Here is a 27803-nt window from a genome sequence, read left to right as displayed (position 1 = left end):
GGGGGGGATCCCTGCAGAGCCGGAGCACCGGCCCCCGCCCCTGTTCCCCCTTGCCCTGGAGCTCCCGGCTCGGACCCTCCGCGGGCACCGGGGCGGCTCCAGCGGCGGCCGAGGAGACGGAAATCACGGCACAGGGACGACAGAGCCGGCGGCAAAACAAGTGACGATATTGAAGTCAAAGACAGAGGAGCAGCAGCGACAGGAGCACAACGGGTACAGCCATACAGAGCGCCCGGGATGCGCGGTCGGGACTGAGTAAAGGTTGGGGGTGTTTTTTTTCTTTTTTTCTTTCTTTTTAATTTTTCTCTTTAATATGTTGAAATTGCCCAGACTGGTCCAGTACGACATCTCAAACCTTACAGCATGAAAACCCCCCTGGCACAGGGCTGCAGGGAGCATTCCCGGCACGCTCCCAGAGCCATGGGTGCCCGTGCCAGTGCTGTGACAGCTCCAGCACCGCCGTGGCGTGGCCATGGCTCAGAGAACTTAGGGCCCAGGGCTGTCAGGGTGTCCCAGAGGGGACAGGTTATCCTGCAGCCGCCCTGCTACCAGTTCCAGGCTCCACTCCCCACACTGCAGAGGAAGGAGCTCGCCTGGCTGCAGTGGTGCTGAGGGCCTCGTGGATCTGCACGAAGAGATGGGGGACACCCTGTGCCCGTGCAGCCACAGCTCCGGCCCCTGTGCCCTGCCAAGGGTTCCAGGTCAAGCCTGTCCAATGGTGGCATCTGCAGAAGGATCTGTAGGAGGTTGCAGGGGAACAGAGACCCCAGGAGAGAGGACCATGTGGAGAGAGGGGCAGCAGTGCACGGGTGCATGTCAGGGCTCACCCCAGGTGTGCTGACATGCCCCTCCAGATTTCTGGGACAAGGCACCTGCGCTGGAGTCGTCTGGCCCTGTGAAAGGCCTGGAGCCCCTTGCTGAGGGTTCTGCCACATGGTAAAGCTCCCAGAGCCCCTGCCCAGAGGGGCACCCTTCTGGCACCCCGAAGGGAGAGGTAGGTGGTGGGGGACGGGTACAGCAGGGCTGCCAGGTGCTGCAGTGGGGAGGGCTGTGTGTCTGGAGCTGTGGGGCAGGCTCCTGCAGCGGGGCACTGGTAGACCTGCTACGCAGCCAGGGCAGCTCCCACCACTCACAAGGGCTCGATTCCTTCACAGCTGCCAGAGCCAAGCGTGGCTGGGGGATTGTGACCCTGGCAGAGGGAGGTCCCCACGCCCTGCTCAGCCCTGCCACGAGCGAAGGATGCCCGGTGTGGCTGTGGGCTGCCAGGAGCCTGCAACAGAGCGGGTCCCTGTCCCTGTCCCTGTCCCCCACACACGTGTGGCAGCCACCGGGGCCCCCTGCAGCCGAGTGGATTTTCATGCTGTCTCCGGGATTTGATATCAGCGTGGACCAGTCTAACATCTCGCAGGTTTTTTTTTTTTTTTTTTTCTACTGGCTACTGGAATGCGCTCGTTTGGCTTAGGGGTCCTCGATGTCGAGAAACTCCTGCTTGGGGGGGGCCATGCCGCGGTACCAGGCGCACGAGCCGTCGCTCCTCTTGATGCAGGCATAGTGCTTCGCCTGCCGCCCGTCCACGTTGTTCTTCTCCATCGCCCAGTCTGTCCAGAGACACTCGTCCGAGGAGGAGACGAAGCAGGGGATGGAGAGGCAGCGCGAGATCTGTGCACAACAGAGACTGTCACCCACCAACCCCAGCGGGCACTGGGCTGGGGGAAGCAGCACGCTCTGCTTCATCCACGTCCCCAGCTCTGGGCAGGGATGCCAGGCTGACCCTGCCCTGTGGGGATGCAAGCCCAATGCAGGGAACTGGGAAACCCCTGGTTGCCAGTCCCAGGGCTGGCCTTGGTTCCCAGCCAGTGGAAGACAGGGGCGGGGCTGCCCTTCCTGTCTGCCCAGCCATGTGCTGTGTCCCTGCACAATGTCACCCTTGAAGGACAGGGAAGCATCTCACTGTGGAGCCCACCCCTGCCTGGGGGCTGTGGACCCTCCCTGCTGTGGGGCATGGGGCATGTGGGAGGCAGCCTGGTTGCTCACCTTGCACTCGCAGCCCATCTGGTACCGCTGGTTTAGGCTCTTCTTCTGGGTTGGGGTCAGCGAGTCCCAGGTGGACACCAAGTCACAGAGTGTGATGTGCATCTTGCCATTGCCCTCTGACTTTCCTGGGGAGAGACCAGACAGACCACTCAAGAGGGTCTCCCCAGGGCCTTGAGACCCCACGTTGACTCGTGGTGCCTGGGGCCCCTCACTGCACTGTCCTGGTGACCTCTGGGGAGCAGAGGCTTGTCCCCCAGCTGCCCCCACCACGGCTCAGGGCTGCCAGGGATGGCACAGCCAGGGAGTTCCCCGAGGGCTGGTGGCAGGAGCAGGAGAGGCAAGGGGAGGATGTGCCCAGTCAGCAGGCACACATCAGGCATCTTGTGGGGCACATGAGCCATCCAGGCCAGCCCAGCCCGCAGTGCTCACCTGCAATGAGATACTCCTTCTTCCCGCCGGTGTCCAGCAGCCGGCCACACACGGCAGTGGACGGAGCCGTGTAGATGAACTCTATGTCCTGGTCAGGGCCCTTGAACATCTGGGGAGCAGAGGCAGGAGTGAGTGGCTGGTGAAGGGGCCACCCCATGCTCCACCTCCTGACCCGATGTGCCCCCTTACCTTGATCTGCTTGATTTCATACTGGATGCGTTTGATTGGATTCCCATATATATCGTTCCCCGAATCCACCTCTTTTGCAGAGACGGCCTTGGCTCGGATCACTGGAAGGGAGAGGTGAGGTAAGTTGGGCTGACCAGTCCCACTCAGCCCCTGCATCCCACAGCATCTCCCACCTTCACAGGGAGCCCACAGCAGACCCCCCTGCCTGCCTGGCTGTCCGCAGAGCCGGCTGTCACCCCCTGTCCCCAAAGGGATGGGGCTCTGTGCAGGACAGTGACCAGCAGCACTGCAGCAGCACCCTCAAGGCGGGTGAGAAGGAAAATTCGCCAGAGGATCACCTGGCCCCAGGGCTGGTGTGGCACTGTGACAGGGGACAGCCCTGCTGTGGCCGGGTCCCTGCGGTCACGCTGCCGGCCCAGCCCGGGGTGTGCGGCCCGGCATGTGAGCGCTCGGCACGTGGCCGTGACCTGCAGGGGGCCGGGCGGGCAGGGCGGGCGGCCAGCTCACCCTTACTCACGGCCGGGACATGGGGCTGGCTCAGGCTGTGCAGGTTCCCTGGGTCCCTGCACTGCGGCCTGCAGCCCCCGGGTGTGCCCAGCTCCCTCTGCCAGTGCAGGGACTGGAACTCCCAGGGACACTGATGGTTCAGGGGACAGTGACAGTCCCAAAGCCAGAGCTCCTGCTCAGCACCCAGAGTGTGGAGGGGGCCTGGCTGCAGGGCAGTGGCTGGTACCCCCATCCACCAGGAAGGACAGCTCCCCACCCTCCAGGGCTCCCCTGTGCCCTGCCAGCCCCATGAGCACTGTGGGGCAGGGAACAGGGAGCTGGGCACTCTCACAGAGTCCATCCTGGCTCATGTCCACACTGAAAGGTGCTGGGAGCAGCCAGGGACATGCAGAGGTCACCCACTGCCTGGCACAGAGAAACTTTTCCCACCTGGCACGGCCAGGGGAGGGAATCTGACCGCGCTCTATAAATACTGCGGGGTGTGGGGGCATGCAGACAGGCTATTTCAGCTGAAGGTCAGGGAGGCATGGCCCCACATGGGCACCAGCAAGTGCCAACAGAGTTTACTCTGGAAAGGTGAGAGTGGCACCAACATAAACAAGGACCAGGGAAGAGGATTCCCAAAATGGCCATCCCCAGCCACTGGCAGTGTGGGGCTGGGGGATGCACTGGGGGCTTTCCCAACTGCTCCCATCCCTTGGGAAGGGCTGGGCTGTCCAGGCACAACAGCAGCACCTCAGCCACTCCTCTGTCAGCAGTGTGCTGGGATCAGCACACACACACAGGCCACCCCTGGCCCCTGCAGCCACCACATCTCCCGTGTGCCCAGCCCTGCAGGCCTGGGGTGTAACTCGGGTGCAACCGGTGCCGGCCCCGTGGCTCCTGTGCGGGGAATGGTTACTGGTTCAGTGGGCTCCAGCCTTTTCCATTCACGTGCTGATGAATCACTTGACAAAAATGCAGCCCGATTCTGGGTGGATTTGTTCTGAACAGTGCGGCTTTGTGGAGGGGACGACTGTGCTGTGCTTTCCCCGCCAAGACCCCGCAGTGCAGCCAAGCTGCTCCACGCCCGCCAGGAACCAGGGCAGCGGAGGGAGCCCTGAGGAGAGCCTGGGATGAGGAGGCTGGGCAAGGGATGCAGGAAACCCCTGTGTGCCCAAGAACCAGCGGCCAGACCTCCCCAAATGCCAATTCCCCCATCGGCTTTGTCACCCACCACTCCTGCTGCCGACTGGGCAACCAGCAGCCAGGGAGCCCAGACCCCTGTGAGGATGGGCCAAGGCTCTCTGGCCCCTGGGGCACACGGCAGGCACAGCACACTGCAGGCACTGGCTGACCAAGTCAGACCAGGGAAATGCTGGAAATGCTCCTTCCTCAGGCAGGATAAGCAAAAAGGCTTGGTGGGAGCAGAGGGTCCCCTGGGAGAGTGGGACCCCCACTGGTGACATCTCTGTGGGTCTCCAGGGCTGCCACTGTGGCCTCCCCATAGTGAGGACTCTGGGCCCTCCAGGGACAGAGGGACCCTGCAAGGTGACCCCTTGCTGCCCTCTGCCACCAGCATCAGTCCCACTGCACCAGCAGATGCCACAGCGCCATGAGGAAGGTCCCACACCAGGACCCAGGACCCTGTGCCACCGCTCCTGGCTGGCTGAAGGCACAGATCAGCCAGGAGGGACCAGGGCCACAGTGCAAACCCAGGAGCAAAGCTGGGGACACACAGACTCACCCAGTGCCACAAAACCACCAGGTTGTCTCTCTGGGCCTGCCAGTGTTGGGGTTTGTCCTCCCTGGCCCCCTGTGGGGCTACCCCACCTCAGGGCACCACTGTGCCCACCTGTGCCCATGGGAGGAAGGGCAGCACAAGGACCTTCTGGCCCAAGACTTACAGACTGGCTGCCCCTTCCTCTGCTCTCCCACCCCAAACCCCACCCAGCCACCCTGCCCACACCCCCCACAGCTGCCCGGGAAGCACCAGTGCCCAGGGACAGCAGGGGCCACTGCTGGGCTGGATGCCCAGGGAACAAAGCTCCCTTCTCCAGGGCTGCTGGCAGCAGAGGGGCTGGCTGCCAGTGCCAGCACTGCCCACTGCCTGCCTGGCACTGCCAGCCTGGCACCTGAGCCCCTGGTGAGGGCAGCCCCGCGGTCACTCCAGCCCTGCTTGATGCCGGGAGACATCTAACCACCCTGGGAGGATTCCTGCACCCCAGCCCTGCCCGGCGGAAGGGCAACAACCACATCCCAGGTGCTCTCTGGCATCCCAGCGCCCGCCCGCAGCCACAGCGGCGAGCACCCCGCCCTGGCACAGAGGATGCTGGGGCCGGAGACAGGCAGGGCTGAGCAGGGCAGCCCCCAGCGGGGAGGGAGCGGGGACTCCCCGGTGCCCGGCAGGCGGCGGGAGGCGGCGGGCGGCAGGTCCCCCTCGCCCCCCGGGCTGCGCGGGGGCCACGGGCTGGGCGCTGCCGTGGCCGTGTGCGTCATTCCGGCCGCTGACGGGAGCGGGATGGAGCCCAATCAGCGGCAGCCCCCGCGTCAGCCCACGGCCCCTCCGCGCCGGCCGCACGGGAGGGCTCGGCTGCCGCGCTGGGCGGGCGGCACCGGGCACCGGGCACCGGGCACCGGGCACCGGCAGCGCCCCGGCCCCCCAGGCTCGGCGGGGTTTGCAGGCAGCTGCACCCCGCGGGGACAGCCCCAGCACTCCCCGCAAATCCCCTCCTCTGCCCGGTCCCTCCTGGCGGCCCCCGCTCTCCCCGTGCCTGTCCCGAGGAGCCGAGCATGGGACAACTGGGCTCAGGCAATGCCCCAGGCAGCACCGAGCCCCTGCTCTCCCCCGCCCATCCACTGCCTGCTGCCTGGGGCAAGGCCACGGCTTTGCCTAGGAGGGGTCAGCATCACCCCCTCACTCCCCACATCCCCGCGATGCTCCGGAGGAGATGGAGCACAAGCCGGGTTTGCTGCTGTGGGCCTGGTCTGGCTGTGGCCCCACTGAGCAGCCGAGCACCTCCTGCAGCAGAGCAGAGCAGCCACCAGCCCCCTCTGCCTGGGCACAGCCCCGTGAGGGAGGGTGGATGGGGCACCCCAAGCCCTTGGGCCCTGCAGAAAACCCCTGCTCATCTCATGAGCCAGAGCTGCAGCCTGGCAGGTTCTACATCACCAGCCCCAGTGACACAACCCCGGCCTTTCCGTGACCCCCAGCCCCTCGGGCACCCCCCACCCAATGCAGAGTTGCCTCCCCTTGCACCACCTGCAGGTGCAGCCCTGGGCTGTGGCTGCCCCAGTCCCTGCACGGCAGAGCAAAGGCAGGGGCAGGTGCAGGGCCAGAGGGGCCGTGGGGATGTGCCAGGCCCTGCCCACGCTGTGGAGAGGAGATCCCAGGGCCAGGACCCCGCACTGTGCTCACCCTGATACCCCGCAGTGAGGGCTGAGCATGAGCCCTGAGGCTCGTTCACCTTGGGTGCAACCACCCAGCCCTGCAGGGCTCAGCCATCCCCACAGCACCACAATTCTGTCACGGGCCCAGCCTGGACACGGGGCCCTCCAGCCACAGCAGCTGGAAAGGTCCCGGCAGCAGCCCCAGGGCCTCCCTGGGCTCCACAGCCCTGCTGGGATGGCACTCCCCGAGGAACATCCCGACTCCAGAGAGCATCCAGGGGGAAGACAAGAATCAGCAGAAAGCCAGAGAAAGAACACGGGATCATCCCAGGTTGTGCCCCACTCTGTCCCCGAGCCCAGCCCTGTTTTCAGCAGCTCACACGAGGCACATTTGACACAGACGAGCCGCACGAGCAGTTTGGGCCGGGAGCCAGGAGGTGCCAGCGCTGCCGGCAGCGTGGCCGGGAGGGGAGGGAGGGCCCTGCCGGGGCAGGACGGGCACCTGCCCAGGGCACCGGGGCGGCTGGAGACCAGAGCCCGGGCAGGCAGAGCCCTCCCGGGGGACGGTGCAGACAGCCCGGGCCGCCAAGACAGACGGTGACTCAGCAGCTGAGTCAGGGCTGAGCCGGCACCCCACGGCGGGCCGTGAGTCACGAGTGCCCCGAAAGCTGATCCTGACAGGAGCGTGATGGGGAGCCACAGCCGCGCTGCCCCAGCGGGCTCGGGGCATCCTGAGGGCCGGGGGCACAGCAGCAGCAGCTCCGAAAATCCAGCGCTCCATTTTGTCTCAAAACCTCCCCGTCCCCGACACGCCTCGTGGTGAGGCCGGGCACTCCAGGGGCTGGGGGAGCTGCCCTCGCCGAGGAAAGATGCCGGGAGGGGGCTCTGGAAAGGGCGCCCGTGAGGAACATCCTGGATCTGGAGCAGGGACAGGGCAGGGCCATCCCCGGGCTGGGGCTGCCTCAGTGTTTGGGAATGTTACCTCTCCAGCTGAGCCTGGAACGGGCCCGCGGAGCGAAGCGCCGGGAACTGGGGCTGGCCTGCTCGGTTCATATGTTAGAATTTAATAAGGGCATTATTCATAGAAAGAGGAATCCAGATCCCGGCGCTGCCAAGCCCTCCCTTTCAGCAGCATCCAAGCCGAACAAAGTGGGACGGGGGAGAGGAAATGCCTGGGAATAAGGCGCGGACAGGGGTGACCGGGCCGTGCCGGGGCTGCCGGGGCCGGGGGCTCCTCCGGGCTCGGGCCGGGGCCGCGGCCGCACTCGGGGGGTCCCGGCCGCCCCCGGGCCCGGCCCCGCGCTGCCACGTCCCCCCGCGGTGTCACCGGGCCGGGGCAGGCCGGGCCCTCCCGTGTCGGTACCGGGGCCGGCCGCGCTCCCCTGGCCCCTGGGAGCCGCCCCCGGGAGCGGCCGGGACCCCCCGACGGCGGGAGGAGGCGCGGGCGGGACGGGCAGAGCCCCACGGACGGACCGCGCCCCGACACACCCCCGGGCCGGGCCGGGCCGGGCCGGGCCGGGCTGGGCTGGGCTGGGCTGGGCTGGGCGGGCAGGTGCCGGGGCTCGGGGGGCTCGGGGGGCTCGGGGGGCTCTGCCCGCGCCCCGCCCGCCCCGCGCCAACTTTCCGCTCCTTCCCCCGGCGCGAAGTTGGCGCGGGCGGGGCCGGGCGGGGGTCGGGGGGCTCGGGGCGGGGTCCCCGCGGCGCTCACCTACGTCCGCGTTGCAGAAGGCCTGTTGCGGGTGGATGGGCGAGCAGCTGCAGGCGTCGGCCGGGCGGGCCCTGCCGAGCAGCAGCACCGCCAGCCAGGCCAGCAGGCTGGGCAGCGCGGCGGGCATGGTGCGGGGGCTGCGGGCGCGACCCCCGGGCCCGATCCCGCACCCACCGCCGGGCCCGGCCGAGCCGCCGCCGGGAACTCGGGTCCGGCCGGGGCGGGCGCTCTGCGGCCGCCGCTCCGCTGCCTCGGCGGAGCCTTCGCTTCCTTCCCCGCCGCGCTCGGCCTCGCTCTTTAACGTGCTCCGGGGATCTGCTGCTCCTCCTCCGCGTGGCGCGGGGCCAGCCCGGCTGCGCCCGCCCTCCGCGGGATGCGGCTCCGCCGCGACCGCTGCCCCCGCCCCGGCTCGGCCCCGCTCGGCCCGGCACGGCCCCGGCTCGGCCCCCGCCCCGGCTCGGCCCGTCCTGCCCATCCATGGCCCGGACCCCCGCCCCGGACCCGAACAAGCCCCCGCCAGGACAGCAGCGGGTGGCCGGACGGGCAGCGGTTCTGGCCGTGCCCGAGAATTCCTCCCCACCTCCGGCCCCTCCAGCCCGGCTGGTCCCACACCCGAGTTCCCCTGGGGGTCCTGAGCCACAGAGACCTGCCCCGGCCCCCGGGCCTCTCCCCTCAGGCAGCGCCTCCTGCCCTGGAGCACAGCCCCAAACCCCGCCTCGTCTCTGTCCTGGGTGCACGATGGGGTTTAGCCCCGGTGGGCAGCTCAGCCCCCCCAGCTGCTTTTGGTTCATTCCTCCCAGCGGGGAGGGAGGGGAGAGAACTGGGAAGGGGAAAGTGAGAAAAGTGCTGGCTGGGATAAAGGCAGTTTACAGGTGAAGCAAAAGCCACACATAAGCAAAGAAAAGCAAAGCAGGGAATTCTTTCACCCCTCCCCATGGCAGGCAGGTGCTCAGCCGTCCCCAGGGCAGCCGGGAAGACAAATGTCATCACTCTGAACGTCCCCCCTTCCTCCAGAGTGTGATTCCATATGGTCTGGGATATCCCTTGGGTTCTGTGTCCCCTCCCGACTCCTTGTGCCCCCCCAGCCCCTCACTGGTGGGATGAAGAGCAGAACAGGCCCCAAGCTGTGAAAATGCTGCTCAGCAGTAATGAAAACATCCCTGTTATCAACACTGTTCCCAGCACAAATCCAAAACACTGCCTCACACCATCTAATACGGAAAAAACAGATGCTACCCCAGCGCAAACCCACGCGCTGTGTCACCAGGGAGGTGTCAGGACGCTGCTGCTGTCACTGTACCCGCACTCTGTGCCTGCTGAGAGTGCTCCGTGTCCCCTGCAGGGCCCTTGTCCCAGTGCAATGGGCAGGGACACAGCTGGGCCAGGTGTCACGTGTTGGCAGGACAGCCACGGCCACAAATATGCTCCTGAGCTGGTCTCTTGCCACAGCTCTGCCACAGATACTCGCAGTAGAGGGAAGAAATAGAGATGCTCAGCCTCCAGGATGTGAAGAAACCAGATCTGGCCCAAACCCCGGCTGAGCCTGCAGGGAACACACGGCAGGGACAGCACCAACAGCCCTGGGATGCTGGATGACACCTGGAGATGGAGCCCCAGGCTGGCAGCTCCCCTGTGGGGCTCAGGGTCTGCAGAGGCTCCAGCAGCAGCAGGATTCCTGCTGGTCCAGCTGCCTGAGTATTGGTATTATTGAATATTGCTGCCTGAGGGCAGTGCAGGGCTGAGGGCAGGGGCCCAGGGATCCTTCAGCCCAGAGGACAAGAAGGGACCAGGAGAGCCACTGGCACAGCCCTGGGACCACAACAGGTGCTGTGGAGTTGTCAGTGCTGGGCTGGGAGGGTGAGTGAGGCCAGGAGAGACTGCCAAGGAAAGTGCAAGTGATGGTTGAGTGGCCCTCATGGACCGTGGCCAGCTGGCACCCAGCGTGGGCTGCAAGTGTATCCTGGGTGCCCTGGGGCAGGGCTGCACGGTCCCCAGGCCACGTGCAGGGGCCAGAGCCAGCTCTGTCGGTGGCACTGGGGACAGGTCTGCGTCTGGAGACGAGCAGCTCCACTCACAGGCCAGCACTGGCCGAGTCATTGTCTGGGCTAAATGGAAACACATGTCTGGCGTTCTGCACGGCTCACAGAGGTGCTGACACTGTAAACAGGGGTGGGGGGAGCAGCCTGTCTGGGTTCTTGGGAGGGCCCCAGCCCCTCTGCGGATCCTTCCACCCAACCCCAGCCTGACTGCTGCACCAACAGGGCCTCTCCCTCCCTGGGCACGGCTGGACCCCACAGCACAGCAGGGTCAGGGCATGACAGGGGGATCCAGGGGGCACAAGGACCCCCCAAACCACAGTGGCCAGGCCCAGCTCTCTGAAGCCCTACTTGCTGGCAGACCTGCCCTAGGGCAAGTGTTAAAGGGGACACCACAGAGCCAAACACCAGTCCTGCTGTAGGGATATGCTGCCCTGTGACCCGGGGCAGGGCAGCGTGGGCAGGCCAGGAGCTGCAGCCCCCTTGGTCACAGGGGTCAGGAGGGCTCCGAGACCAGCAAATGCCCCTTTGACACTTGTGGCTCCTGAAACCACACAAATTCCTCCTGGGGGCCACAGGCTGCGGCTGCAGTTTCACAACATGCTGGCGAGCATGGGGAGGGCTCCCTGGCCAAAGCCCTGGGCTGCTGTGAATGTTTCTCAGCTGCTGCTGGCTCTGGGAAGCAGAACTGGAGCTCCTGGCTGTGCTCCTGCACCGAGCACGGCAGCCCTTGCACAGCAGGGCTGCACCATCGCCAGCTCCCAGCAGTTCCTGTCCAGGGCTCAGCTCTTCCCAGAGCTGACAGTTCTGGGGCTGGAGGCATTTCTGGGGCCAGAGCCATGTGCAGCCAGGGCTTGGCAAAGACACATGGACAGCATAAACACACACCTCTGAGGGTGTGGCCTGGGAATGGAACTGGGATGGGCCCACTTCACATCTGGCCACAGCTGGTGGCCCCTTCACCCACAGTTGCTCCCCCTGCCCCACAGGCACAGCCAGTGCTGGAACCACAGTGGTGAGGGAACTGCTGCATCCCCTGGGGTCACAGGAGCAGAGGGACACGGACACTGTCCCCTCCCATGTGAGACTTTTCTCCGAAACAGGTCACTCGTCACCCCAGCCACCACCTCACCCAGCTTACAGGAAAAGGGAAGGAAAAAACAGCGTCAGATGAAAAAGCCTGATGAAATCCCCCAAGTCTGACATACTCCAGCTGCACACCCCCCTCCGCCCTGGGGGAGCCCCATGACACACAAGGCAGAGCTGCAGAGCTGGGGACGTCAAACCCGGAGCGTGGACGTCACCAGAGCCACCGACCCAGCACAGACGGTTCTGTTGCAATCCAGGGCTGGGCACTAAGGCTGCAGTGGGGCCTGCCCAGGCACCAGCACTCCAGGACCTGGACACTGTCCCGGGGCCGGGAGCACCCTGTGGTGGCGGTCCCTTGCCACCAGGTGCCACTGCCGAAACATTTGCACCACACCTGCTGCAGCTCAGTCAACACTTTACAGGAGAGCCCAGGGCCGAGGACAGAGCTGGGAGCGCTGCCCGACATCCCTCATGGACCCCGGGCTAGGAGCGGGGCTAGCAGGGCCTGCCCACGCCCCCAGGCTGCCCGCACTCGGTGCAGATGTCTGTTAAATAAACTCAATGCCCTCATACTTCACACTCCCAATCAGGGTCTCAGGCAGGAGGAAGCGCCCGTCCAGCGTGAAGGCCATGATGTAGCTGGAGATCTTGCCATTGTCCTCCTCCGATTTCAGCGCCACGATGATCTGGTCGTCCGTGTCCGGGATGAACTTGAAGGAGGAGAAGCCGTGGGTGGGAACCACCTCTCCCACGCGGCCCACGGTCACGTCCCCAAAGTCCTGTGTGGAGCTGAGCAGCAGGTTGGTGCCGCGCTGCTCATCGGCGCTCTCGCTGTAGCGCTCGTGGCTGGCGCGGCGCGGCAGGAAGAACCAGCGCTGCAGGGTGTCGCTCCACGAGGCCGACTCGTGGATCAGGTACCCTGCGGCGGGAAGTGGAGTGTCACCACAGCCCGCAGGGGCACGCTGGGCTGGGACCTTCCCCCTTTCCCTCAAAAACACCCCACAGCCCTGCAGTCATCCCCAATGAATTTACTGCCAGCTCCTGTCCCACTGCCTGGCAGCAGCCCCCCAGTACAGTACACCCAGTACACCCCACTCTGCCTGGGAGCCCAGCTGCCAGGCCCAAGCCTCCCTTCATCTGCTCCTGGCACAGACAGCACAGGAAAATGACCAATGCAGGGGGAGATATCTAGCCTCCAGCAGCCTTTAAATCTCACCCAGTGCCAGTATCCCCAGGGGAGGGTGACTGTATGGCTCTGGAGCCATCAAGAGTGTGGGATATGAGGTGGCAGGAGGCTGCCCTGCTCCATACCTGGGGGCCGGATCCCTGCTGCAGCCCTCAGCGCATTGTAGTTTGTCACCCAGTTCTCGTGGCTCACGTCACCCTTGTAGCCAATGACCTTCACCCACTGGGGGTTCTCGTTCACCACCTCCCCTGTCGTGGTGGTCCACTCCTTGCCCAGTCCTCCCACGTACAGGTGCTCATCCTTCACTGCCAGCCACTCCGCCTTGAAGCCTGTGGTGGAAAGCATGGCATGAGGGGGCTCAGTCAGCACACGGCCATCAGACTGTCCCACATACCCAAACCCTACACCTCTGAGCCCAGTGCTGGGCACAGTGTCCCCATACAGCCAGCTGGTTGCTCAGCAGGAATTGCTCTGTCCTGGCCAGGCTCAGAGCTCACAGGAAATGTACACCCCACCCCAAGCAAGCTGAAAAGAGCCAAGGGCCTCACAGGGCAGGACAGGAGCTCACCTTTCCCCACAGTGCCGTCCCCATCTGGGAGGATCACCCAGGGCACCACCTTGTTGCCCTCGATCTGGTAGACCACCCCTGTCCGGTCGTCCACCGCGTACAGCTTCCCGTTGAAAACCACCAGCTCCGAGAGCTCCATGCCCCGGCCCTTCTCAGCCAGGTGGGACTGCAGCAAGCTCTCATCCTTGTCCCACTCCACCATCACTCTGTCCCCACTGTCTGACAGGACCAGGTAGCCCTTCTTCAGGTAACTGAACCAGGTGTGCTCCTGGGAGCCCCGGGAGCGCGTGTCCAGGTCGGCGATGACGCCGATGCGGTAGCGCACGCCCTCGGGGTTCCTCTGGGGTGGGGACAGCGGGTAGGTGTCATTGTAGCGGTCCCCCGCCCGCAGGCCCAGCTGCCAGGTGCGAGGGCTGGGGGGGCCGTGCCGTGCTGGGGAGCGGTGCAGGCAGAAGGCCAAGAGCAGCAGGCCCAGGCAGGCCGAGGACAGCACGATGGCCCTCCAGCGCAGGCGGAAGCGGGGGTCGGCACCCTTGGTCATGGACGCCAGGACGGGCAGGCCACCCACGCTGATCCGCAGGGGGCTCATAGACTCATGGCAGGGCGGGACTGGCATCAGAGAGGGGGCGAGGAGAACCTGCTGGGAAGAGGGGAGGGAGAAGGTCAAAGAGGTGGATTTGGTGCTGACTGAGCTCGGGGTACAGCAGAACACAGCCACGAGGGGCCCCATCCCCTCTCCTGCAGCAGAAGGAGTTCCCACCTCAGGCAGGTAAGAGCCACCACGCCGAGGGGCTCCCTGCTGCTGGAACCACCCTCAGCCCCTCTCACCTGGCTCCCTCTGCGCTCCCTGACCAGGAGCCCCAGCGTGCTGGCAGGATTGCAGCCCCAGCGTGCTGGCAGGACCTGCCCGGCGCCTCTACCTGTCCCATGGCCACTGCAGCTGGGGCAGAGCTGAGACACCCGGCTCAAAGTGTCACAGTGTCCTGGGGCACGTCCCCACAGGGTCCTGGGAGGATGTGGGCTCCCCTCGGGTGCCAAGGATGATCCTCGCTGCCTCCAGAGTGGCTGGGCAGCCTGGCCCAGCTCTCATGGCCCTTAGAACAGACCCCAGTGATGAGCCCTGAGCCTGTCCCCAGGGCACACAGGGACACTGCAGACACGTGGCAGCTCCGCCCAAGCAGGATGCCGACACCTGAGCAGGAAGCGCAGTGCCCAGGGGACACCACACACCCTGCCCTGCCCAGCCCCACAGACACAGGACCCCCTCATCCCTGCCCGGGCCCACAGCGTGTCCTCCCCCCGTGAGCATCCTGAGCCCACCCCGGGCTGTGCCCACCACTGGGCAGTGCCCCTTGTGCCCCCTCCCTCCCTGCAGCAGAGGACGTGGCAGCGCCCCGGGCTGTGAGCAGCGACCCCCGGCCCCGTGCTCACCCCAGCCTGGGCAGAGACCCCCCAGTCCCGGGACAGAGACCCCCAGCTGCCATCCCAGGGCTTTCTACAAAGAGCCCACCCCGCGGGGTCTCAATGTGCCTTTCAGGGCGGCGAACAGAGGCGGCATTGAGCCCGCGGCCCGGGCAGGGGAGCTGCGGGACAGGCACGGGGAACCCCCAAAACCTCGGGGCACGGTCAGGGCACCGCCGGGCCCGGCCACGGGGACCCCCATCACCCCCGGGCCCGGACACCAGACACTCCCATCACCCCCGGGCCCGGACACCGGGACCCCCATCACCCCCGGGCCCGGACACCAGACACTCCCATCACCCCCGGGCCCGGACACCGGGACCCTCAACACCCCCGGGCCCGGACACCGGACACCCCTCTAAGGCCACGGGCACTCCCCGCCTCAGCCGGGCGCGCCCTTGGGGACCCCCGCGCCCCTTCCCCGGCCGATCTGAGGGGCAGCCGGGACACCGCCCGCACCGAGCGGGGCCCTGCGGTCTCCCCGCGCCCCCGGGAGCCCCGCCCGGGCAGGAGGCTGGAGATCCGCGGTGTCCCCGTTCGGCGGGGCCCCCTCCTGCGGGCCCGGCCGGCCCAGCGCCCCCCGCCCGTGTCCCCGCTCACCGCGGCGCCGCCTCCCCCGCGCGCAGCCGCCGCCGCCGCCACCGCCTACAGCTCCCGGCGGCCCCGCGCGCCGCCGCCTACAACTCCCAGGAGGCCCCGCGCGTCACCTCCACGCCTGGCAGCGGCCGGACCGCCCCGTCCCGCTCTCAAACTACAACTCCCAGGAGGCCCCGCGCGTCACCGCACCGCCGCCGCCCCGCCCGCCACGCCGCGGGGGCTGCCGGGAGTTGTGGTCAAGGAGCAGGGCCCGCCGGAGCCCGGCGGAGGGGACAGTACGGGGTCCGAGCAGCTCTGCGGGATGGGCACAGCCCGGCTGCCCGACGGGCATGACCCCAGTGCTGCCCTGCTCCAGCCCGCAACACGTTCTGTCCTTGTCCTGGTTGTCCCCTGTGTCCCGCCGCCGCTCGGGGTGGGACAGCGGGGATGGGACAGCGGGGATGGGACAGCGGGGATCCCGGGCCCGGGGCAGCTCCGGGGAGCCGCCGATGCATGCTGTCTCCGCTCCCGGAGCGCGAACAGCCAGAACGGCCGGTCCCGGGGGCGCACACATGGTTAAGGCAGCACATCTGGCGGGGGAGGGCTGCCAGCCTCGTCCCGCGCCTCGCTGCCTCCCGCGCTCCCAAAAAGTGTATTTCCGCCCGGGCCGGGCCGGGAGAGGCGGCTCCGGAGGGGAGGCAGCGCTCGGGCCCGGAGGATGCTCTAGGGCGGCGCCGCGGGGGAGAAGCCGTGCCCCAGAGGTAGGTGGGGCAGGTTCGGGGGGCCTGAGCATCGCCCCCGGGGCTGCCGGGGGACCGGGAGGCGGCCCCGACTCGCCCAGCGCTGTCCTGGCGCCCGCACAGCCTGCCCGATCGCTCCCTGTGCCCCCCGGGGGAACGAGGCCCTTGTCCCGCCCGCCGAGGAGCAGTGGGGGCCGCAGGGCTGAGCCTCAGCGGTGTGAGGGAGGACACAGAGCCCCCCCAGCCCTGCCCCAGCTGCGTCCCCCAAACCCCCATTGCTACACATCAAACCCACACTGGGCCACTTTTGGCATCTTTTTGGGGGCTCACAGTGGCTGTTGGGGTCCCCAGCACAAGGTTTTTCTGGTGCTACAGAAGCTGGAGGGCTGCAACCCCCCCGTGCTCCTTCCCCACACCTGCCCCATGCAGCCCCACTGTGCTGCCTGCTGTGTCTGCCCCGTTCCAGGGGGGAAAAAGGATCTGCAGCTGTTCCAGCGTCTGCAGCAGAACGTGGGGCACCAGGCCCACCAGCAGGACCCCAGGGGCACAGCGGTTCTGGCTGCTGTGGTGCAGGGAAGTCTCTATCCACCACCCTGAATGGAGAGGGTGAGCTGGGGGTGCACGTCCTGCTGCCTCCTCACTGCCCTGAGCCCCTCATCCCTCCCCTCTGTTTCATCCGAGCCTTCATCTCCATCTGGAATGCATTTCGGGATGTTTTCACTTGCAGTCCCGAGGCTCCTGCAGCCACTGAGTTTAAATCTCTGAGTGCTCCTGGAGAGGGGCCAACCCTGACGGGAAAACCCTCAGCGGGGCCGGGTGTGCCTGGGCACAGGTGGGCACCCCCTGCCCAGACACACCTGCAGGGGCCGGGGGGCCACGCTGGGGGCTGACAGGGCCCTCCGAGCACGGCACACTCTCCTCTGCTCCCCGCAGCCCGGCGAGCGCTGCCTTCCACCCTGGGAACTTCCTGCTGCAGGCTTTCTCCTCCTGGAGCTCTTCCCTGTGACACTGTGTTTTCCCCAGGGCCGAGCCTGTCCGGGTCCCAGAGGAACGCCTGGTGTGATGGTCCCAGAGCTGAGGGAAGGCCACAGGCATCCCAAACCCCCATGCCGTGTTCAGTGCTGGGCATCTGGCACAGCTGGAGGCCAGGCAGGGTCAGCAGGGCCAGGGCCGAGGCTCCCTTGGGTGATATCTGCTCACAAACCCCTGGCTGGCCTCCTCCAGGCTTCTGTTCATGGCTCTGCTTCTCCTTTGCCTCCCTCCACACCCGGCAGCCCCGAGACAATGGGGCGAGAGACAGGGACAGGGGCACCGGGAAGTGTATGGAGGGGCCAGGCCCTTGGCAGAGAGAGTTCGAGCAGCAGGAAAAGCCCTTTGGAGCCTTTCCCAATCCCTCCGCCCCTTCCCGGCTCCTGTGACTCACACTCCAGGCATCCGCCCCCGGCCCCAGGCGCCCTCCGCACCCGCTGCGGGAACACCAAAACCCCCCGGACCCCGCGCCTGGGGACAGCGGGGACAGTCACCGAGCACTGATGGAGACCTGAGAGCGGGCGCTCACCCAACAACAGGATTCTGCCCCAAATCCGCCAGGGCCCGGCTCAGGCGCAGGACACAGGACAGGGCTGTGTTTGCCCCCCGGGACCCCGCGGGAGGCTCTTTGGGAGGGGACAGCGGCCAAGGCCACACCCCTGTCCCCACCCAGGGAGGCACCCGGCTGAGATAGGAGCCTGAGGAGCCGTCATCCCCATCCCCATCCCGGCCCGGACTGTGCCGCCACGCGCTGGGCAGTGCTGCGCCCCTGTTTGGCCGGGGCTGCCCTGGTATCTCTGGGCCAAAGGTGCTGCGTGCGCGGCCCCGCGGCTCCGGCAGATACGGGTTTGATAATACAAGGAGGGGTCACGAAGCGCCCGGGCTGGGCCACGGTGCCACCACCACTGCAAATATTAGTCTGGGCCCCATACAGGGTGTGGGCTCTCAGAAAGGTTTCTCCCTGTGGCAGCCAGCTCCCAGATAGGGCTGCCAGCCCACACCCCTCTTTCTGGGGGACTGGGTCATGTCCTTTGCCAACCCTTGGGCTGGCATCCCACCCTTGCAAGAATGGGGTGCAGACACCCTCTCTGGGCCCGGCTGGGGTCACACAAACAGCCAGACCTGCACCCTGACATTTGCCCCGTGACATCTGGACCTGTCTGTAATTTTTCAGGTGCTGACATCCCAAATTGCTGCTCTTGGGCGCCTATGGGAGGCAGCTGAAGCCAGGCTGAGCAGCAGCAGCAGCAGCACTTGGTCCAGGACTTGGCCCAGTCAGAGGCTGCTGCTCTGCTCCACTCTCAGCCTCTGAGGTAATCACATCTGCCAGATGTGCCAGGGCTCAGGGGCTGCAAGGCCCCAGCCCTTGTGTTGGTGAGCCCAGAGCCCCCAAACTGCCCCAGTGTGGGTGTCCCCAGGTGCTCACGGGGGTGACACTGTTCCACAGCCCAGCCAGGACCCGGGGGCTGTGCAGTGACAGGTCCTGTCCCAGGACAGCTCAGGGCATGGCTGCTCTGGGAGTCTCCTCATTCCTGTCCCCCTCAGCTGTCCTTGGCACCTTCACAGGGCACTGCCAGGGCATGGAGGGGCTGTGGGTGCATGGTGTCCTGCTGATCTTCCTGCTGCCCTGCCCTGTGGGCAGCCAGACCAGCTCCATCCCTGAGCAGCGATGGTGGACACCCCCCAACGAGGCCCCGTCCCAGCAGCAAGCTGCCAGGTGAGGGGACCCCAGAGCCAGGGAGCTCTGCAGGGGGGGCCAGGGCAGCCCTGGCACCACAGAGGGCCCCCGCCTCCCGTAGCTCCCTGTCGTCCTTTGCTTTCTGCCTCGCCAGGGCCCCCCAGGAGCAGAAGGCTGACGATGGCCGGGAGGGGCTGCCCCCACAGCCCCGCTGTGTCCGCTGCTGCCCTCCACCCGAAAAGCACTTCTACCCCCAGTACCACCCAGTGCCTCAGATCAACGTGACCATCCTGAAAGGTGAGGGCTGGCAGGACCCCGTGCTGTGCTGTCAGCAGTGCCTCAGTCTGAGCTGGGCTCACACAGTGCCAGCTCTTGCACAGACAGGGAATGAGAAGCTGGGGTGGTGCCAGTTGTCCTGTGCCCTGCACAGACAGGGCAGGAGCCACGCTGGGGTGTGAGCAGCTCTGGTGGCTTTTGGGCAGCAGCATCAGAGCCTGGGGAGGAGCAGGAGCAGGACTGGTGGGGCCCTGCTCCCTCCACCCATCTCTGGACAAGGGGCTTTCACGGCGCTGGGTCCAGCTCTGGCCCCTGCCTGACAGCCCAACTCTCCCTCCTGCTCTGCCCAGGAGAGAAGGGGGACCGCGGCGAGCGTGGCATGCAGGGCAAGTTCGGCAAGACGGGGGTGGCCGGCAGCAGGGGCCACACGGGGCCCAAGGGACAGAAGGGCAGCATGGGCGCCCCGGGGGAGCGCTGCAAGAGCCACTACGCCGCCTTCTCCGTGGGCCGCAAGAAACCCCTGCACAGCAATGACTACTACCAGACCCTCATCTTCGACACCCAGTTCGTCAACCTCTACGACCACTTCAACATGTTCACGGGCAAGTTTTACTGCTACATCCCCGGCATCTACTACTTCAGCCTCAACGTGCACACCTGGAACCAGAAGGAGACGTACCTGCACATCATGCGCAACGGGGCGGAGGTGGTGATCCTCTACGCCCAGGTGAGCGACCGCAGCATCATGCAGAGCCAGGGCGTCATGCTGGAGCTGAAGGAGCAGGACGAGGTCTGGGTGCGGCTCTACAAGGGAGAGCGTGAGAACGCCGTCTTCAGCGATGAGTACGACACTTACGTCACCTTCAGCGGCCACCTCATCAAGTACAGTGGGGACCCCTGAGCACGGGGCTGTTCCCACTCCTCCTGTGCCAGCCCAGGTGGCCAAGGAGCCCCTGTGCCTCTCGTCCCAGGAGTGCCACCCCCGTTATGCTGTTAGTCACCCTAGTGCCACTACCCCCAGCAGCTGCACCAGTGTGTGAATTCCCTCACTCCAGGGCCTCAAGGCCAACCAGACACACCTGGAGGAGTTGGAGCAATTTTAAGCCCCTGCCGCATTAGTGTCCAGGAAGCAGCTGCTCACCTGGGGTGGGCAGGGGGCTCACCCCCTCTCCCCACCCCAGAGCAGGGTTTGCCAGGCACAGCCTGTCGTGGCACTGGCTGAGCTGGCACCAGCAGGACAGTGTGACTGCTGCTGCCCTGGTGTGAGGCAGCACAGACACTTGCACCGTGCTCCTCCTTGTGCCAGGCCAAGCCCCCAGCTGGAATGGGCAGAAGGTGCTCAGCACCATCAGGAAGGCAATAAACCACTAAGGGCCCTCTTTCCTTCCACGGTGCAGGTGTTGCAATGGGGGGCTGGGTACCCCTGTGGGGAGTGAATTGTGTCACTTCCCTCTGCAGATTGCGTCACTGCTCGCCGCAGCCTCTGCTCAGGAAGGGCTCCCTCCCCACCAGCAGCCCTGGATGTGTGGCCTTTGGCCTCAGCCACTTCCTCTTCCCTTAGGTTATCTGCTGGCCAGGCTTCATGTTTGTGTAGATGCAGCAGTGCCATGGGCCAGCACGCTGAGCCCCCCCCCATTCAGCTCGAGCCACATTAAACACATTTCCAGCCTTGCTCACACCCTCAGTGTCCTCTTGCTTTGTGTGTGTGGCCTCTGAGGGACTTGGGGCAGGGTTCTGCTCCTGGGGTGCAGGGGCTCCCCGAGAGTTCAGGCCTGGCATGGAGCTGGGGGTAAGAGGGAAGAGCAAACTGTCCCTGGAGAGTTGGGAGACCTGTGCCAGGCACTGCGTGGGCCAGGAGCTGTGTGCACTGACAGAAGTGTCAGCCTGGGAGCAGGACAGGCTGGGAAGGGTGGCAGGGTTGTCAGGAGTTCAGGTTATCCAGCACATCCATGGAGAGGGGATAGGGCTGAGGTGAAGCTGGGAGTCGGGGTCTGGATTGGTGGGTCCATGGTGGGGCTGAGCAGGGCTGCAGCTGGAAACCAGCACCCAAGCACAGGAGTGAGGGGAGTGGGCTGGGGGGACTGAAGATGACCTTAAATGGAGCCCTGGCCCCACATCTGGGGAGTGGGTGGATGGGGGAGGCCAAGCGAGGCAGGTCAGGCCGTTCACTGCTGTGCCTGTGGGGTGGGGGCATCAGCCCGGGGTCCCGGCCCTGTCCCATGCCATGGGCAAAGCTCCTCGGCCCCTGGGGACCAGGTACCATCTCCATCCCAGACTGCACAGGTTACGGGCACAGGTGACACCCCAGCACAGAGATCCCCATCCTGGGGGACGTGTTCTACCCGGGACACACAACCCATTCAGAGGCGTGTGTTCCTCCCAGGGCGTGCAGCCCATCCCAGGACACACCCCCCTACCCCAGAACACCTGGTCCATCCCAGGACACAAATCCCCACCCCAGGGCGTGCAGCCCATCCCAGGACACACATCCCTGCCCCGGGACGTGCAGCCCATCCCAGGACACACGTTCCCACCCCAGAACACCCGGTCCATCCCAGGACACACATCCCACCCCAGGGCGTGCAGCCCATCCCAGGACACAAATCTCTACCCCGGGATGTCCAGCCCATCCCAGGAGACAAATCCCTACCCCGGGACCTGCAGCCCATCCCAGGACACACATCCCTGCCCTAGGGCATGTAGCCCACCCCAGGACACACATCCCACCCCAGGGCCCGCGGTCCATCCCAGGACACTCCCAGCCGCGGGCCGGGGGGCGGGCAGTGCCCGGGGCGGTCCGGGCCGGGCGGGCGGAGCTCCGGGGCCGCGCCCCCGGTAGAGCCGGGCCCGGTGGCGGCGGCTCCGCTGTCAGAGCGGCGGCGGCAGCAGCAGGGGCAGCAGAGCCATGGCGGAGGCGGCGGAGGCGGCGGAGGGGCCGGCGCGGCGCGGGAAGAGGACCGGGACCGAGCTCGGGGCGGCGGCGGAGGAGGCGGCGGAGGCGGAGCGGGCACCGCGGCGGCGGCGGAGGTGGATGGCGGGGGCCGGGCCGAGGCCGCGATCGCGCCCGGGAGCGGGACGGGGACGGGGATGGGGATGGGGATGGGGATGGGGACGGGACCGGGGCTGTGATGGGGACCGGGGGCTGGCGGGGCCGCTCGGCGCTGGCCGCGGTGCTGGCCCGGCCCGGCCTCACCCAGCTCCCGGGGCAGTTTCCAGCCGGCGGCGGACAGCCAGGGCACCACTGTCCTGCACGACACCATCAGCGAGCGCCCGCAGCCCCTGCCAGGTGAGGCACCGTGAGATGCGCCCCCGGGCCCCGCGGGATGGGGCCGGTGTCAGTGCTGTACCGACCCGCACGGGCAGGGCTCCCTGCCGACCCTGACCTGCCTCCCCATCCCTCCCAGCGAAGTACTTTGACACCAAGACAACAGAGCCCATCAGCTTCTACTTGTCCGGCCTGGAGGAGCTGCTGGCCTGGCAGCCCAACAGCAACGACGAGTTCAATGTGTCAGCCGTGCCTCTGGCCAAGCGCCAGCCCCCGCTGCTCAGCAGGAGGCCCAGGACACTGGTGTGCCACGACATGCGGGGAGGGTACCTGGAGGACAGGTGGGTGCTGGTGCAAGGGAGGTGTGACAGTGTCTCCATCCCCAAGGCTCTTGTTTCTGCCTGACATGTTTCCTGCCGGCTCAGCCGCAGGTGAGCAGGGATGGGGTGTTTGGCACCGGTGCTTGGGGAGCCTCGCTCAGGCTGGGATGTTCAGGGGTGGCTCAGCGCCACAGCTCTGCGCAGCTCCCAGCTGTGAGTCAGGCTCCTGCCCAACCCCGCAGCATCTGCCAGCGTCCTTCCTGCACTGCCCAACCCTTTTCCCTCCGCAGGTTCATCCAGGGCTCGGCCACCAGCAACCCCTACGTCTTCTACCACTGGCGCTACATCGACATCTTCGTCTACTTCAGCCACCACACGGTCACCATCCCGCCCGTGGTCTGGACCAACGCGGCGCACCGCAACAGCGTCCCCGTGCTGGGTAAGGGCAGGGCTGAGCCCGGGGCAGCCCCGGCAGAGAGAGGTGGATTCACCAGGATGTGTGAATCCTCGCTGCCTCCCCAGGCACGTTCATCACGGAGTGGACGGACGGGGAGAAGCTGTGTGAGGCGTTCCTGGCCGGCGGGGAGGAGGCGTACGGCGCCGTGGCCGAGCAGCTGGCCCGCATCGCCCAGCACTACCGCTTCGATGGCTGGCTGGTCAACATTGAGAACACGCTGAACGTCAGTCCTGCTGGCCCTGCCTCTCCCTGCCTGCTGTTCCCGTGGGGAGCCCCCTGCCCTGTGTCCTCACCCCCCTGTGTGTCTGCTCTCTCCTGGCAGGCAGCAGCGGTGGCGAACCTGCCCCTGTTCCTGCGGGAGCTGACGGCGCGGGTGCACAGCGCCGTGCCGGGAGGGCTGGTGATCTGGTATGACAGTGTCCTGAAGGATGGCACGCTGAGGTGGCAGAATGAGCTGAATGAGCAGAATAGGTGAGGCTGGCAAAAGTGTCCCTGGGCAGGGGGCATGAGCCACCCCAAACCCAGCATGGCGGTGGTCAGGCACAACCTCCACAGCCCTTGGTGAGGTCGTGTGTCACCCTGCCACTCTGACACTTGTCCCCAGGATATTCTTTGATGCCTGTGACGGGCTGTTCACCAACTACAACTGGAAGGAGGAGCAGCTGGAGCGCACGCAGAGACTGGCTGGCCCACGCCAGAATGACATCTATGTTGGCGTTGATGTCTTTGGCCGTGGGGATGTCATTGGTGGTGGCTTCGACACTTACAAGGTGGGTGTGACAGAGCTGGGCCAGAGTGCAACCCTGGACCTCCCCAGCACAGGGCTCTGAGGTCCCACTGCTGGCCTGCTGGGCTGTGCTGTGTTGGGCTGCTAACCTGGGGATGAACTGGTGAGGAGTGAGGGGTCCCAGGGTGCTGGCCATGCATGAACAGGGAGTTGGAGGATCCCAGTGCTGCCATCCTGGACAGGGAGATGCTGCAGCACATCCCTGTGGTGTCCTGCCTCACCGTGGGGCCAGTAGAACCTGGGGGGAGCGGGGACAGGACAGGTGACAAGGTGAGTACCTGGCCTGGCCCGTGCTGCTCACGGCTCGTTTCTGCAGTCCCTGCGCCTGATCCGGCAGTTCGGCCTCTCCGCAGCCATCTTCGCCCCTGGCTGGGTCTATGAGCACCTGGGGAAGGAAAACTTCCTGCAGAACGAGAACAGGTGAGGTCAATGAGCACCTGGGAAAGGAAAACTTCCTGCAGAACGAGAACAGAATGAGAGCAGGGCGGGTGTTGGGGGAGGAACAGGGCTAGGAGTGCCCTGGCTCGGGAAGGCTGTGGGACACAGGACAAGCTACAGGGACACTGTGGCTGTCAGGACACCACGGCTGCTGACCAGGGGCCAGCTGGCCCCATTCTGCCCCAGCTGAGGCAATACCTGAGGCTATGCAGGGCAGTGACCATAACAGAGGTCCCTGCTGACACACACCTACCTTTGTCTCCAGGTTCTGGGCCTCCCTGGCTGAGTACCTGCCCACACACAGCATTTGCACACTGCCCCTCACCACCTCCTTCAGCCTGGGCATGGGCACCAGCACGTTCCAGGATGGGGAGGTGGGTGCAAGGTGACAGCTCTGCTCTGCTCAGACTTGGGTTCCTGCTCTCAGCTCCCCTAGCTCAGCTCTCCCTGTGCTGTAGGATGAAGACTCTGGGCCCTGGTATGATCTGAGTGCACAGGACGTCCAGCCACTGTACCCAGAGGACCAGGGCGTGCTGACCACCAGCTGCTGCCTGCAGGACGCCTGGTGTGGGGGCAGCTCCCTGCAGCTGCAGGGGACCTTTCCTCCCGGCGAGGAGCGCGTGGCTGTCCGGTGAGTTGGGGTGAAGCCCTTTCCCCCTCCTCAGCCCAGGCTGGCACCATGTCAGCCTGACATGGCCTGCATGGCCCGAGCTGTGTGGCCCCAGGGCCTTGTGGCGAGTGTGCCCAGGCTCTGCCCACACTGCCCAGCGCACCTAACACGATGCACCTTCTCTTTGTCTCTCTGTCTCTGTCTCTGTCTCTCTCTGGGTGGATCTGGGGTCATCAGCCTCTTCTCTTTGCAGATGCCGGCCCCTCCCAAGCTCTTTCTGACCCTGCTCTATAAGCTGGAGGGGCCACAGCCTGATGACTTCACAGTGACACTGGAGGTCACCACCGGGGACTCAGAGATGTGCTTCGAGGGCAATCCCACCTCCTTGCCCGGTGAGGACCCTGACCCCCTGTGCTCTCTGCGCTGAGCACCTGCTGTAGGGCGTGGGACCAGCTCAGTCCCTCACCTCTCCCTCCGGCAGAGCCCAACGGCCGGTACCACCCCCGGTTCCTGCCGGCACCGCCCCCGGGCCTGGCCAAGCTGCTCGCCGCCTGCCAGCGCGGCTCCCATGGCTGGACCAGCCGGTGAGTGCCCTGCCTGCCCCCTGTGCCCACAGGCAGGCGTGGGACACCAGGGCTCCCTGGTACCACTCCTGCTCTGCCTCTTCCCTCTCAGGTGCTACGAGCTGGAGCTGCAGGGCTGCAGTTTACAAGACCTCTTTGTGATTGTGTCCCGCCAGCAGCCCAGCCCGCAGGAGACATCCTTCACCTGCCTCCTCGGGGAGGTGCGGGTGAGTGCCTGCCACAGCTCGGTGGAGACACCCTCCCCAGTGCCACCCTTGTTCTGGGCAGGTGGTGGGTGCCTGCCCTGACCCTGACAGTGCTGTGGTTCCCTCCCAGGTGCTGGACACGGCCAGCGTGGCGGCCTCCCCTCCGCAGGTGTACGGCGTGACGGCCTCGCAGCTCTGGTGGCAGGAGGGCCCCGAGCCCGGGCAGCTCTCGCTCAGCCTCACCCTGCGCTGGTCCTTCCCGCCCGGCCGTGCCCGCTGGTTCCGTGTCCTGAGCCAGGGCGCCCGGTGCCGCCTGGGCCAGACGGCGCCGCAGGTGCTGGGGCTGGCCCAGGGCTGCCTGTTCCGGGCCGTGGGGCTGCTGGTGCCGCAGCCGGCGCCGGGACAGTCCTGCCGGCTGGAGCTGCTGGTGGAGCCGGTGCTGAGGGACGAGCTCCCTGTGGACCCCGAGCGCTGGGGCCGCCTGGTGCTGGTCTATTCCGCGCCCGGCGGCGGCACCGCCGGCTCAGATGGGCATTAAAGCGACTGTGGTGCAGCCTGTGCTGTGTCTCCTCCGTGTGGCGGGTGGGCTGTGGCCGGGGGCACAGAGAGAGGCTGCATTTCATCACCCTGTGATTGTGCTCAGCTCTGACTCTGCAGGCCCACTGGGTGCTGACCAGGACCCTGCAAGTGGCTGGCAGGGCCCCCAATGTGTTTGACCCCTGGGGCAGATTGAGGCACTTTCCCCAAGAACCCCACCAGCTCCTGCAGGCCTCACAGCCTCGAGCTGTCTGCCCACAGGCTGGGGATACTTGCCCTATGACCCAAGACACACAGCCCCCTCAGGGCTCAGCCTGGAGGGGAGCTGCCAGCAGGGGCTCTGCAGCAGCCCCGAGGAGCAGCTCAGCCTGGGTGACCACTGTGCTCATTAACGTGGACCCAGCCCAGTGCCACCAGCCTGCACTGCCTCCCCCGAGCACCCTGTGAGGAGGAGAGAAAATTTATAGCAGCAATTATTTTCTCACAGTCTGGTGAGCAAGCAATTAGCAGGCAGGAGCAGGCGAGCGCAGGGTCCCAAACCCTGTCCCCAAACAATGCAGGCTCCGCCAGGGACACCAATGCCAGCAGTGGAGCTGCTGCTCCTGAGGCAGGGAACGTGCTCAGGAACATATTACCCGATGGTTTGATAAATGAAGGGCTTGGCCCAGCCAGGAGAGGGCTCTTCATGCAGCACCCTGCTCCCTCACACGGCAAGACTGGGGGTCCCCAAGGGTTCCCCAGCTCCCCACAGGCTGTGACCCCCTGCCCAGCCAGACCCACTGCAGCAGCCCCAGCCCTGCTCCCCCTGCAGCGCCACCAGTCAAAACCTGAGTCGCCCTGGTTGAAGAAAGAAATCTTTATTAATAATTTCAATAATAATAATAATAATAATAATAATAATAATAATAATCCTTGTAATAATAATAATAATAATAATACTGTTTATTAGAATGGTCACACTTTAAGCATACAGGGTGGGCCGGGCCAGCCCGCAGGCCGGGGCGGCGCGGGGGTGCTGTAAGGGAGAAGCCAGTACAGCGATGGACGGAGCTTCGGACGGGGGGCCGGGGCTATGTACACCGGGAATAGAAAAGGGGGAGCTCATCGCTGGGGCGTCGGGGGCGTCTGCAGACTATAAAGTGAGGTTTGAGGAGTGGCAGAGCCGGAGGGGCGCGAGACGGCGCTGCCCCCCGGGATGGGCTCCGCAGTGCCCCGCGCCCCCCGGCACCGCACCCGCTGTGCCCGCGGCTGCTCCCCCACCTCGGGGCTGGGGTAACGCCGTGGCCGAGCCCCCGCAGCCAGGGCTGGGGGCGTCCCGCTGCCCCGGGCAGGGCCGGGGGCCGTGAGCGTGTCCCCCGCCGCAGAGCAAAGGGAGTGGGGCTGGGACAGCGCCTGGCCCGGCTTCGCTCAGGGCTGGTCCAGGCAGGGCGGGAGCGCGGGTGTCGGGGAAGGCGAGGGAAGAAGGGGAAGGGGGTCACAAGCGAGTTGCAAGCTCCTCTTAACAAAAATTCCCTTTAAAAGGCAGAGGGTGGTCCCCTGCAATAGCTCAGCACCGCCGCCGCCCCAGCCCCGCGCTGGAGCCGCGGCCCCGCACGCCGGACACGCCGATGGGGCTCGGGGGGCACCAGGGCGGGTCCCCCCCCGGCCCCGGCCCCCCAGCCGGGCAGCGCCGCCGCACCGGGGAAAGGAAGACGTGGTGCCCAGGCGCTGCTCCTGGGCGGGTGAGGGCCCCCGGAGCCCGCGGA

The 27803-nt window shown here is 66.2% G+C and overlaps 4 protein-coding genes across 9 annotated transcripts; 2 read left to right on the top strand and 2 right to left on the bottom strand.

The window, feature by feature from the left end:
* Positions 1–145: 145 nt before the first annotated feature.
* Positions 146–9511, bottom strand: TIMP2 (TIMP metallopeptidase inhibitor 2). Of its 2 annotated transcripts, none has more exons than XM_083874556.1 (5): positions 9493–9511; positions 2653–2753; positions 2464–2572; positions 2035–2159; positions 146–1659 (listed from the first exon to the last, which is right to left on the bottom strand). In XM_083874556.1, coding segments are annotated over exons 1-5 (537 nt in total). In that variant the 5' UTR covers positions 9494–9511; the 3' UTR covers positions 146–1458. The 2 variants fall into 2 exon arrangements, with proteins under 2 accessions (XP_083730682.1, XP_083730681.1); XM_083874555.1 differs by lacking the exon at positions 9493–9511 and adding an exon at positions 8237–8378.
* A 1927-nt stretch (positions 9512–11438) lies between these two features.
* CANT1 (calcium activated nucleotidase 1) lies at positions 11439–15196 on the bottom strand. 4 transcript variants are annotated; one of them, XM_083874809.1, is made up of 4 exons: positions 15177–15196; positions 13116–13752; positions 12673–12876; positions 11439–12280 (listed from the first exon to the last, which is right to left on the bottom strand). In XM_083874809.1, exons 2-4 carry the CDS (start codon positions 13729–13731, stop codon positions 11910–11912), a joined length of 1191 nt encoding a protein of 396 aa, XP_083730935.1. In that variant the 5' UTR covers positions 13732–13752; positions 15177–15196; the 3' UTR covers positions 11439–11909. The 4 variants fall into 4 exon arrangements, with proteins under 4 accessions (XP_083730935.1, XP_083730936.1, XP_083730934.1 ...); XM_083874810.1 differs by having other exon boundaries at positions 13116–13755; positions 15177–15193; XM_083874808.1 differs by lacking the exon at positions 15177–15196 and adding an exon at positions 14036–14557.
* A 2929-nt stretch (positions 15197–18125) lies between these two features.
* Positions 18126–20542, top strand: C1QTNF1 (C1q and TNF related 1). 2 transcript variants are annotated; one of them, XM_083874599.1, is made up of 4 exons: positions 18126–18234; positions 18488–18638; positions 18754–18896; positions 19226–20542. In XM_083874599.1, exons 2-4 carry the CDS (start codon positions 18502–18504, stop codon positions 19774–19776), a joined length of 831 nt encoding a protein of 276 aa, XP_083730725.1. In that variant the 5' UTR covers positions 18126–18234; positions 18488–18501; the 3' UTR covers positions 19777–20542. The 2 variants fall into 2 exon arrangements, with proteins under 2 accessions (XP_083730725.1, XP_083730724.1); XM_083874598.1 differs by having other exon boundaries at positions 18721–18896.
* A 1238-nt stretch (positions 20543–21780) lies between these two features.
* ENGASE (endo-beta-N-acetylglucosaminidase) lies at positions 21781–26059 on the top strand (the record flags this gene model as incomplete). The annotated part of the gene is made up of 14 exons (XM_083874727.1): positions 21781–21902; positions 22073–22161; positions 22280–22481; positions 22751–22899; positions 22983–23140; positions 23240–23388; positions 23522–23687; positions 24021–24124; positions 24408–24516; positions 24601–24773; positions 24990–25144; positions 25234–25336; positions 25428–25542; positions 25652–26059. 14 exons carry the CDS (start codon positions 21781–21783, stop codon positions 26057–26059), a joined length of 2202 nt encoding a protein of 733 aa, XP_083730853.1.
* Between the last annotated feature and the right edge of the window lie 1744 nt (positions 26060–27803).

Source organism: Zosterops lateralis, assembly GCF_965231275.1.
Source record: "Zosterops lateralis genome assembly, chromosome: 18".
Lineage (NCBI taxonomy): Eukaryota > Metazoa > Chordata > Aves > Passeriformes > Zosteropidae > Zosterops > Zosterops lateralis.
Note: the sequence above shows the minus strand (reverse complement) of the source record. Positions and strands in the feature narration are given on the sequence as shown.

Coding starts and splice junctions, on each gene's coding strand:
- TIMP2 (XM_083874555.1), bottom strand. CDS start 8,363: ATGCCCGCCGCGCTGCCCAGCCTGCTGGCCTGGCTGGCGGTGCTGCTG. Junction 2,754..8,236: donor CTTCTGCAACGCGGACGTAG/GTGAGCGCCGCG, acceptor TCTCCCTTCCAG/TGATCCGAGCCAAGGCCGTC. Junction 2,573..2,652: donor ATGAAATCAAGCAGATCAAG/GTAAGGGGGCAC, acceptor TCTGCTCCCCAG/ATGTTCAAGGGCCCTGACCA.
- CANT1 (XM_083874807.1), bottom strand. CDS start 13,845: ATGGGGCCCCTCGTGGCTGTGTTCTGCTGTACCCCGAGCTCAGTCAGC. Junction 12,877..13,115: donor GGACGGCACTGTGGGGAAAG/GTGAGCTCCTGT, acceptor TTTCCACCACAG/GCTTCAAGGCGGAGTGGCTG. Junction 12,281..12,672: donor AGCAGGGATCCGGCCCCCAG/GTATGGAGCAGG, acceptor TTCCCGCCGCAG/GGTACCTGATCCACGAGTCG.
- C1QTNF1 (XM_083874598.1), top strand. CDS start 18,502: ATGGAGGGGCTGTGGGTGCATGGTGTCCTGCTGATCTTCCTGCTGCCC. Junction 18,639..18,720: donor TCCCAGCAGCAAGCTGCCAG/GTGAGGGGACCC, acceptor CGCCTCCCGTAG/CTCCCTGTCGTCCTTTGCTT. Junction 18,897..19,225: donor CAACGTGACCATCCTGAAAG/GTGAGGGCTGGC, acceptor TGCTCTGCCCAG/GAGAGAAGGGGGACCGCGGC.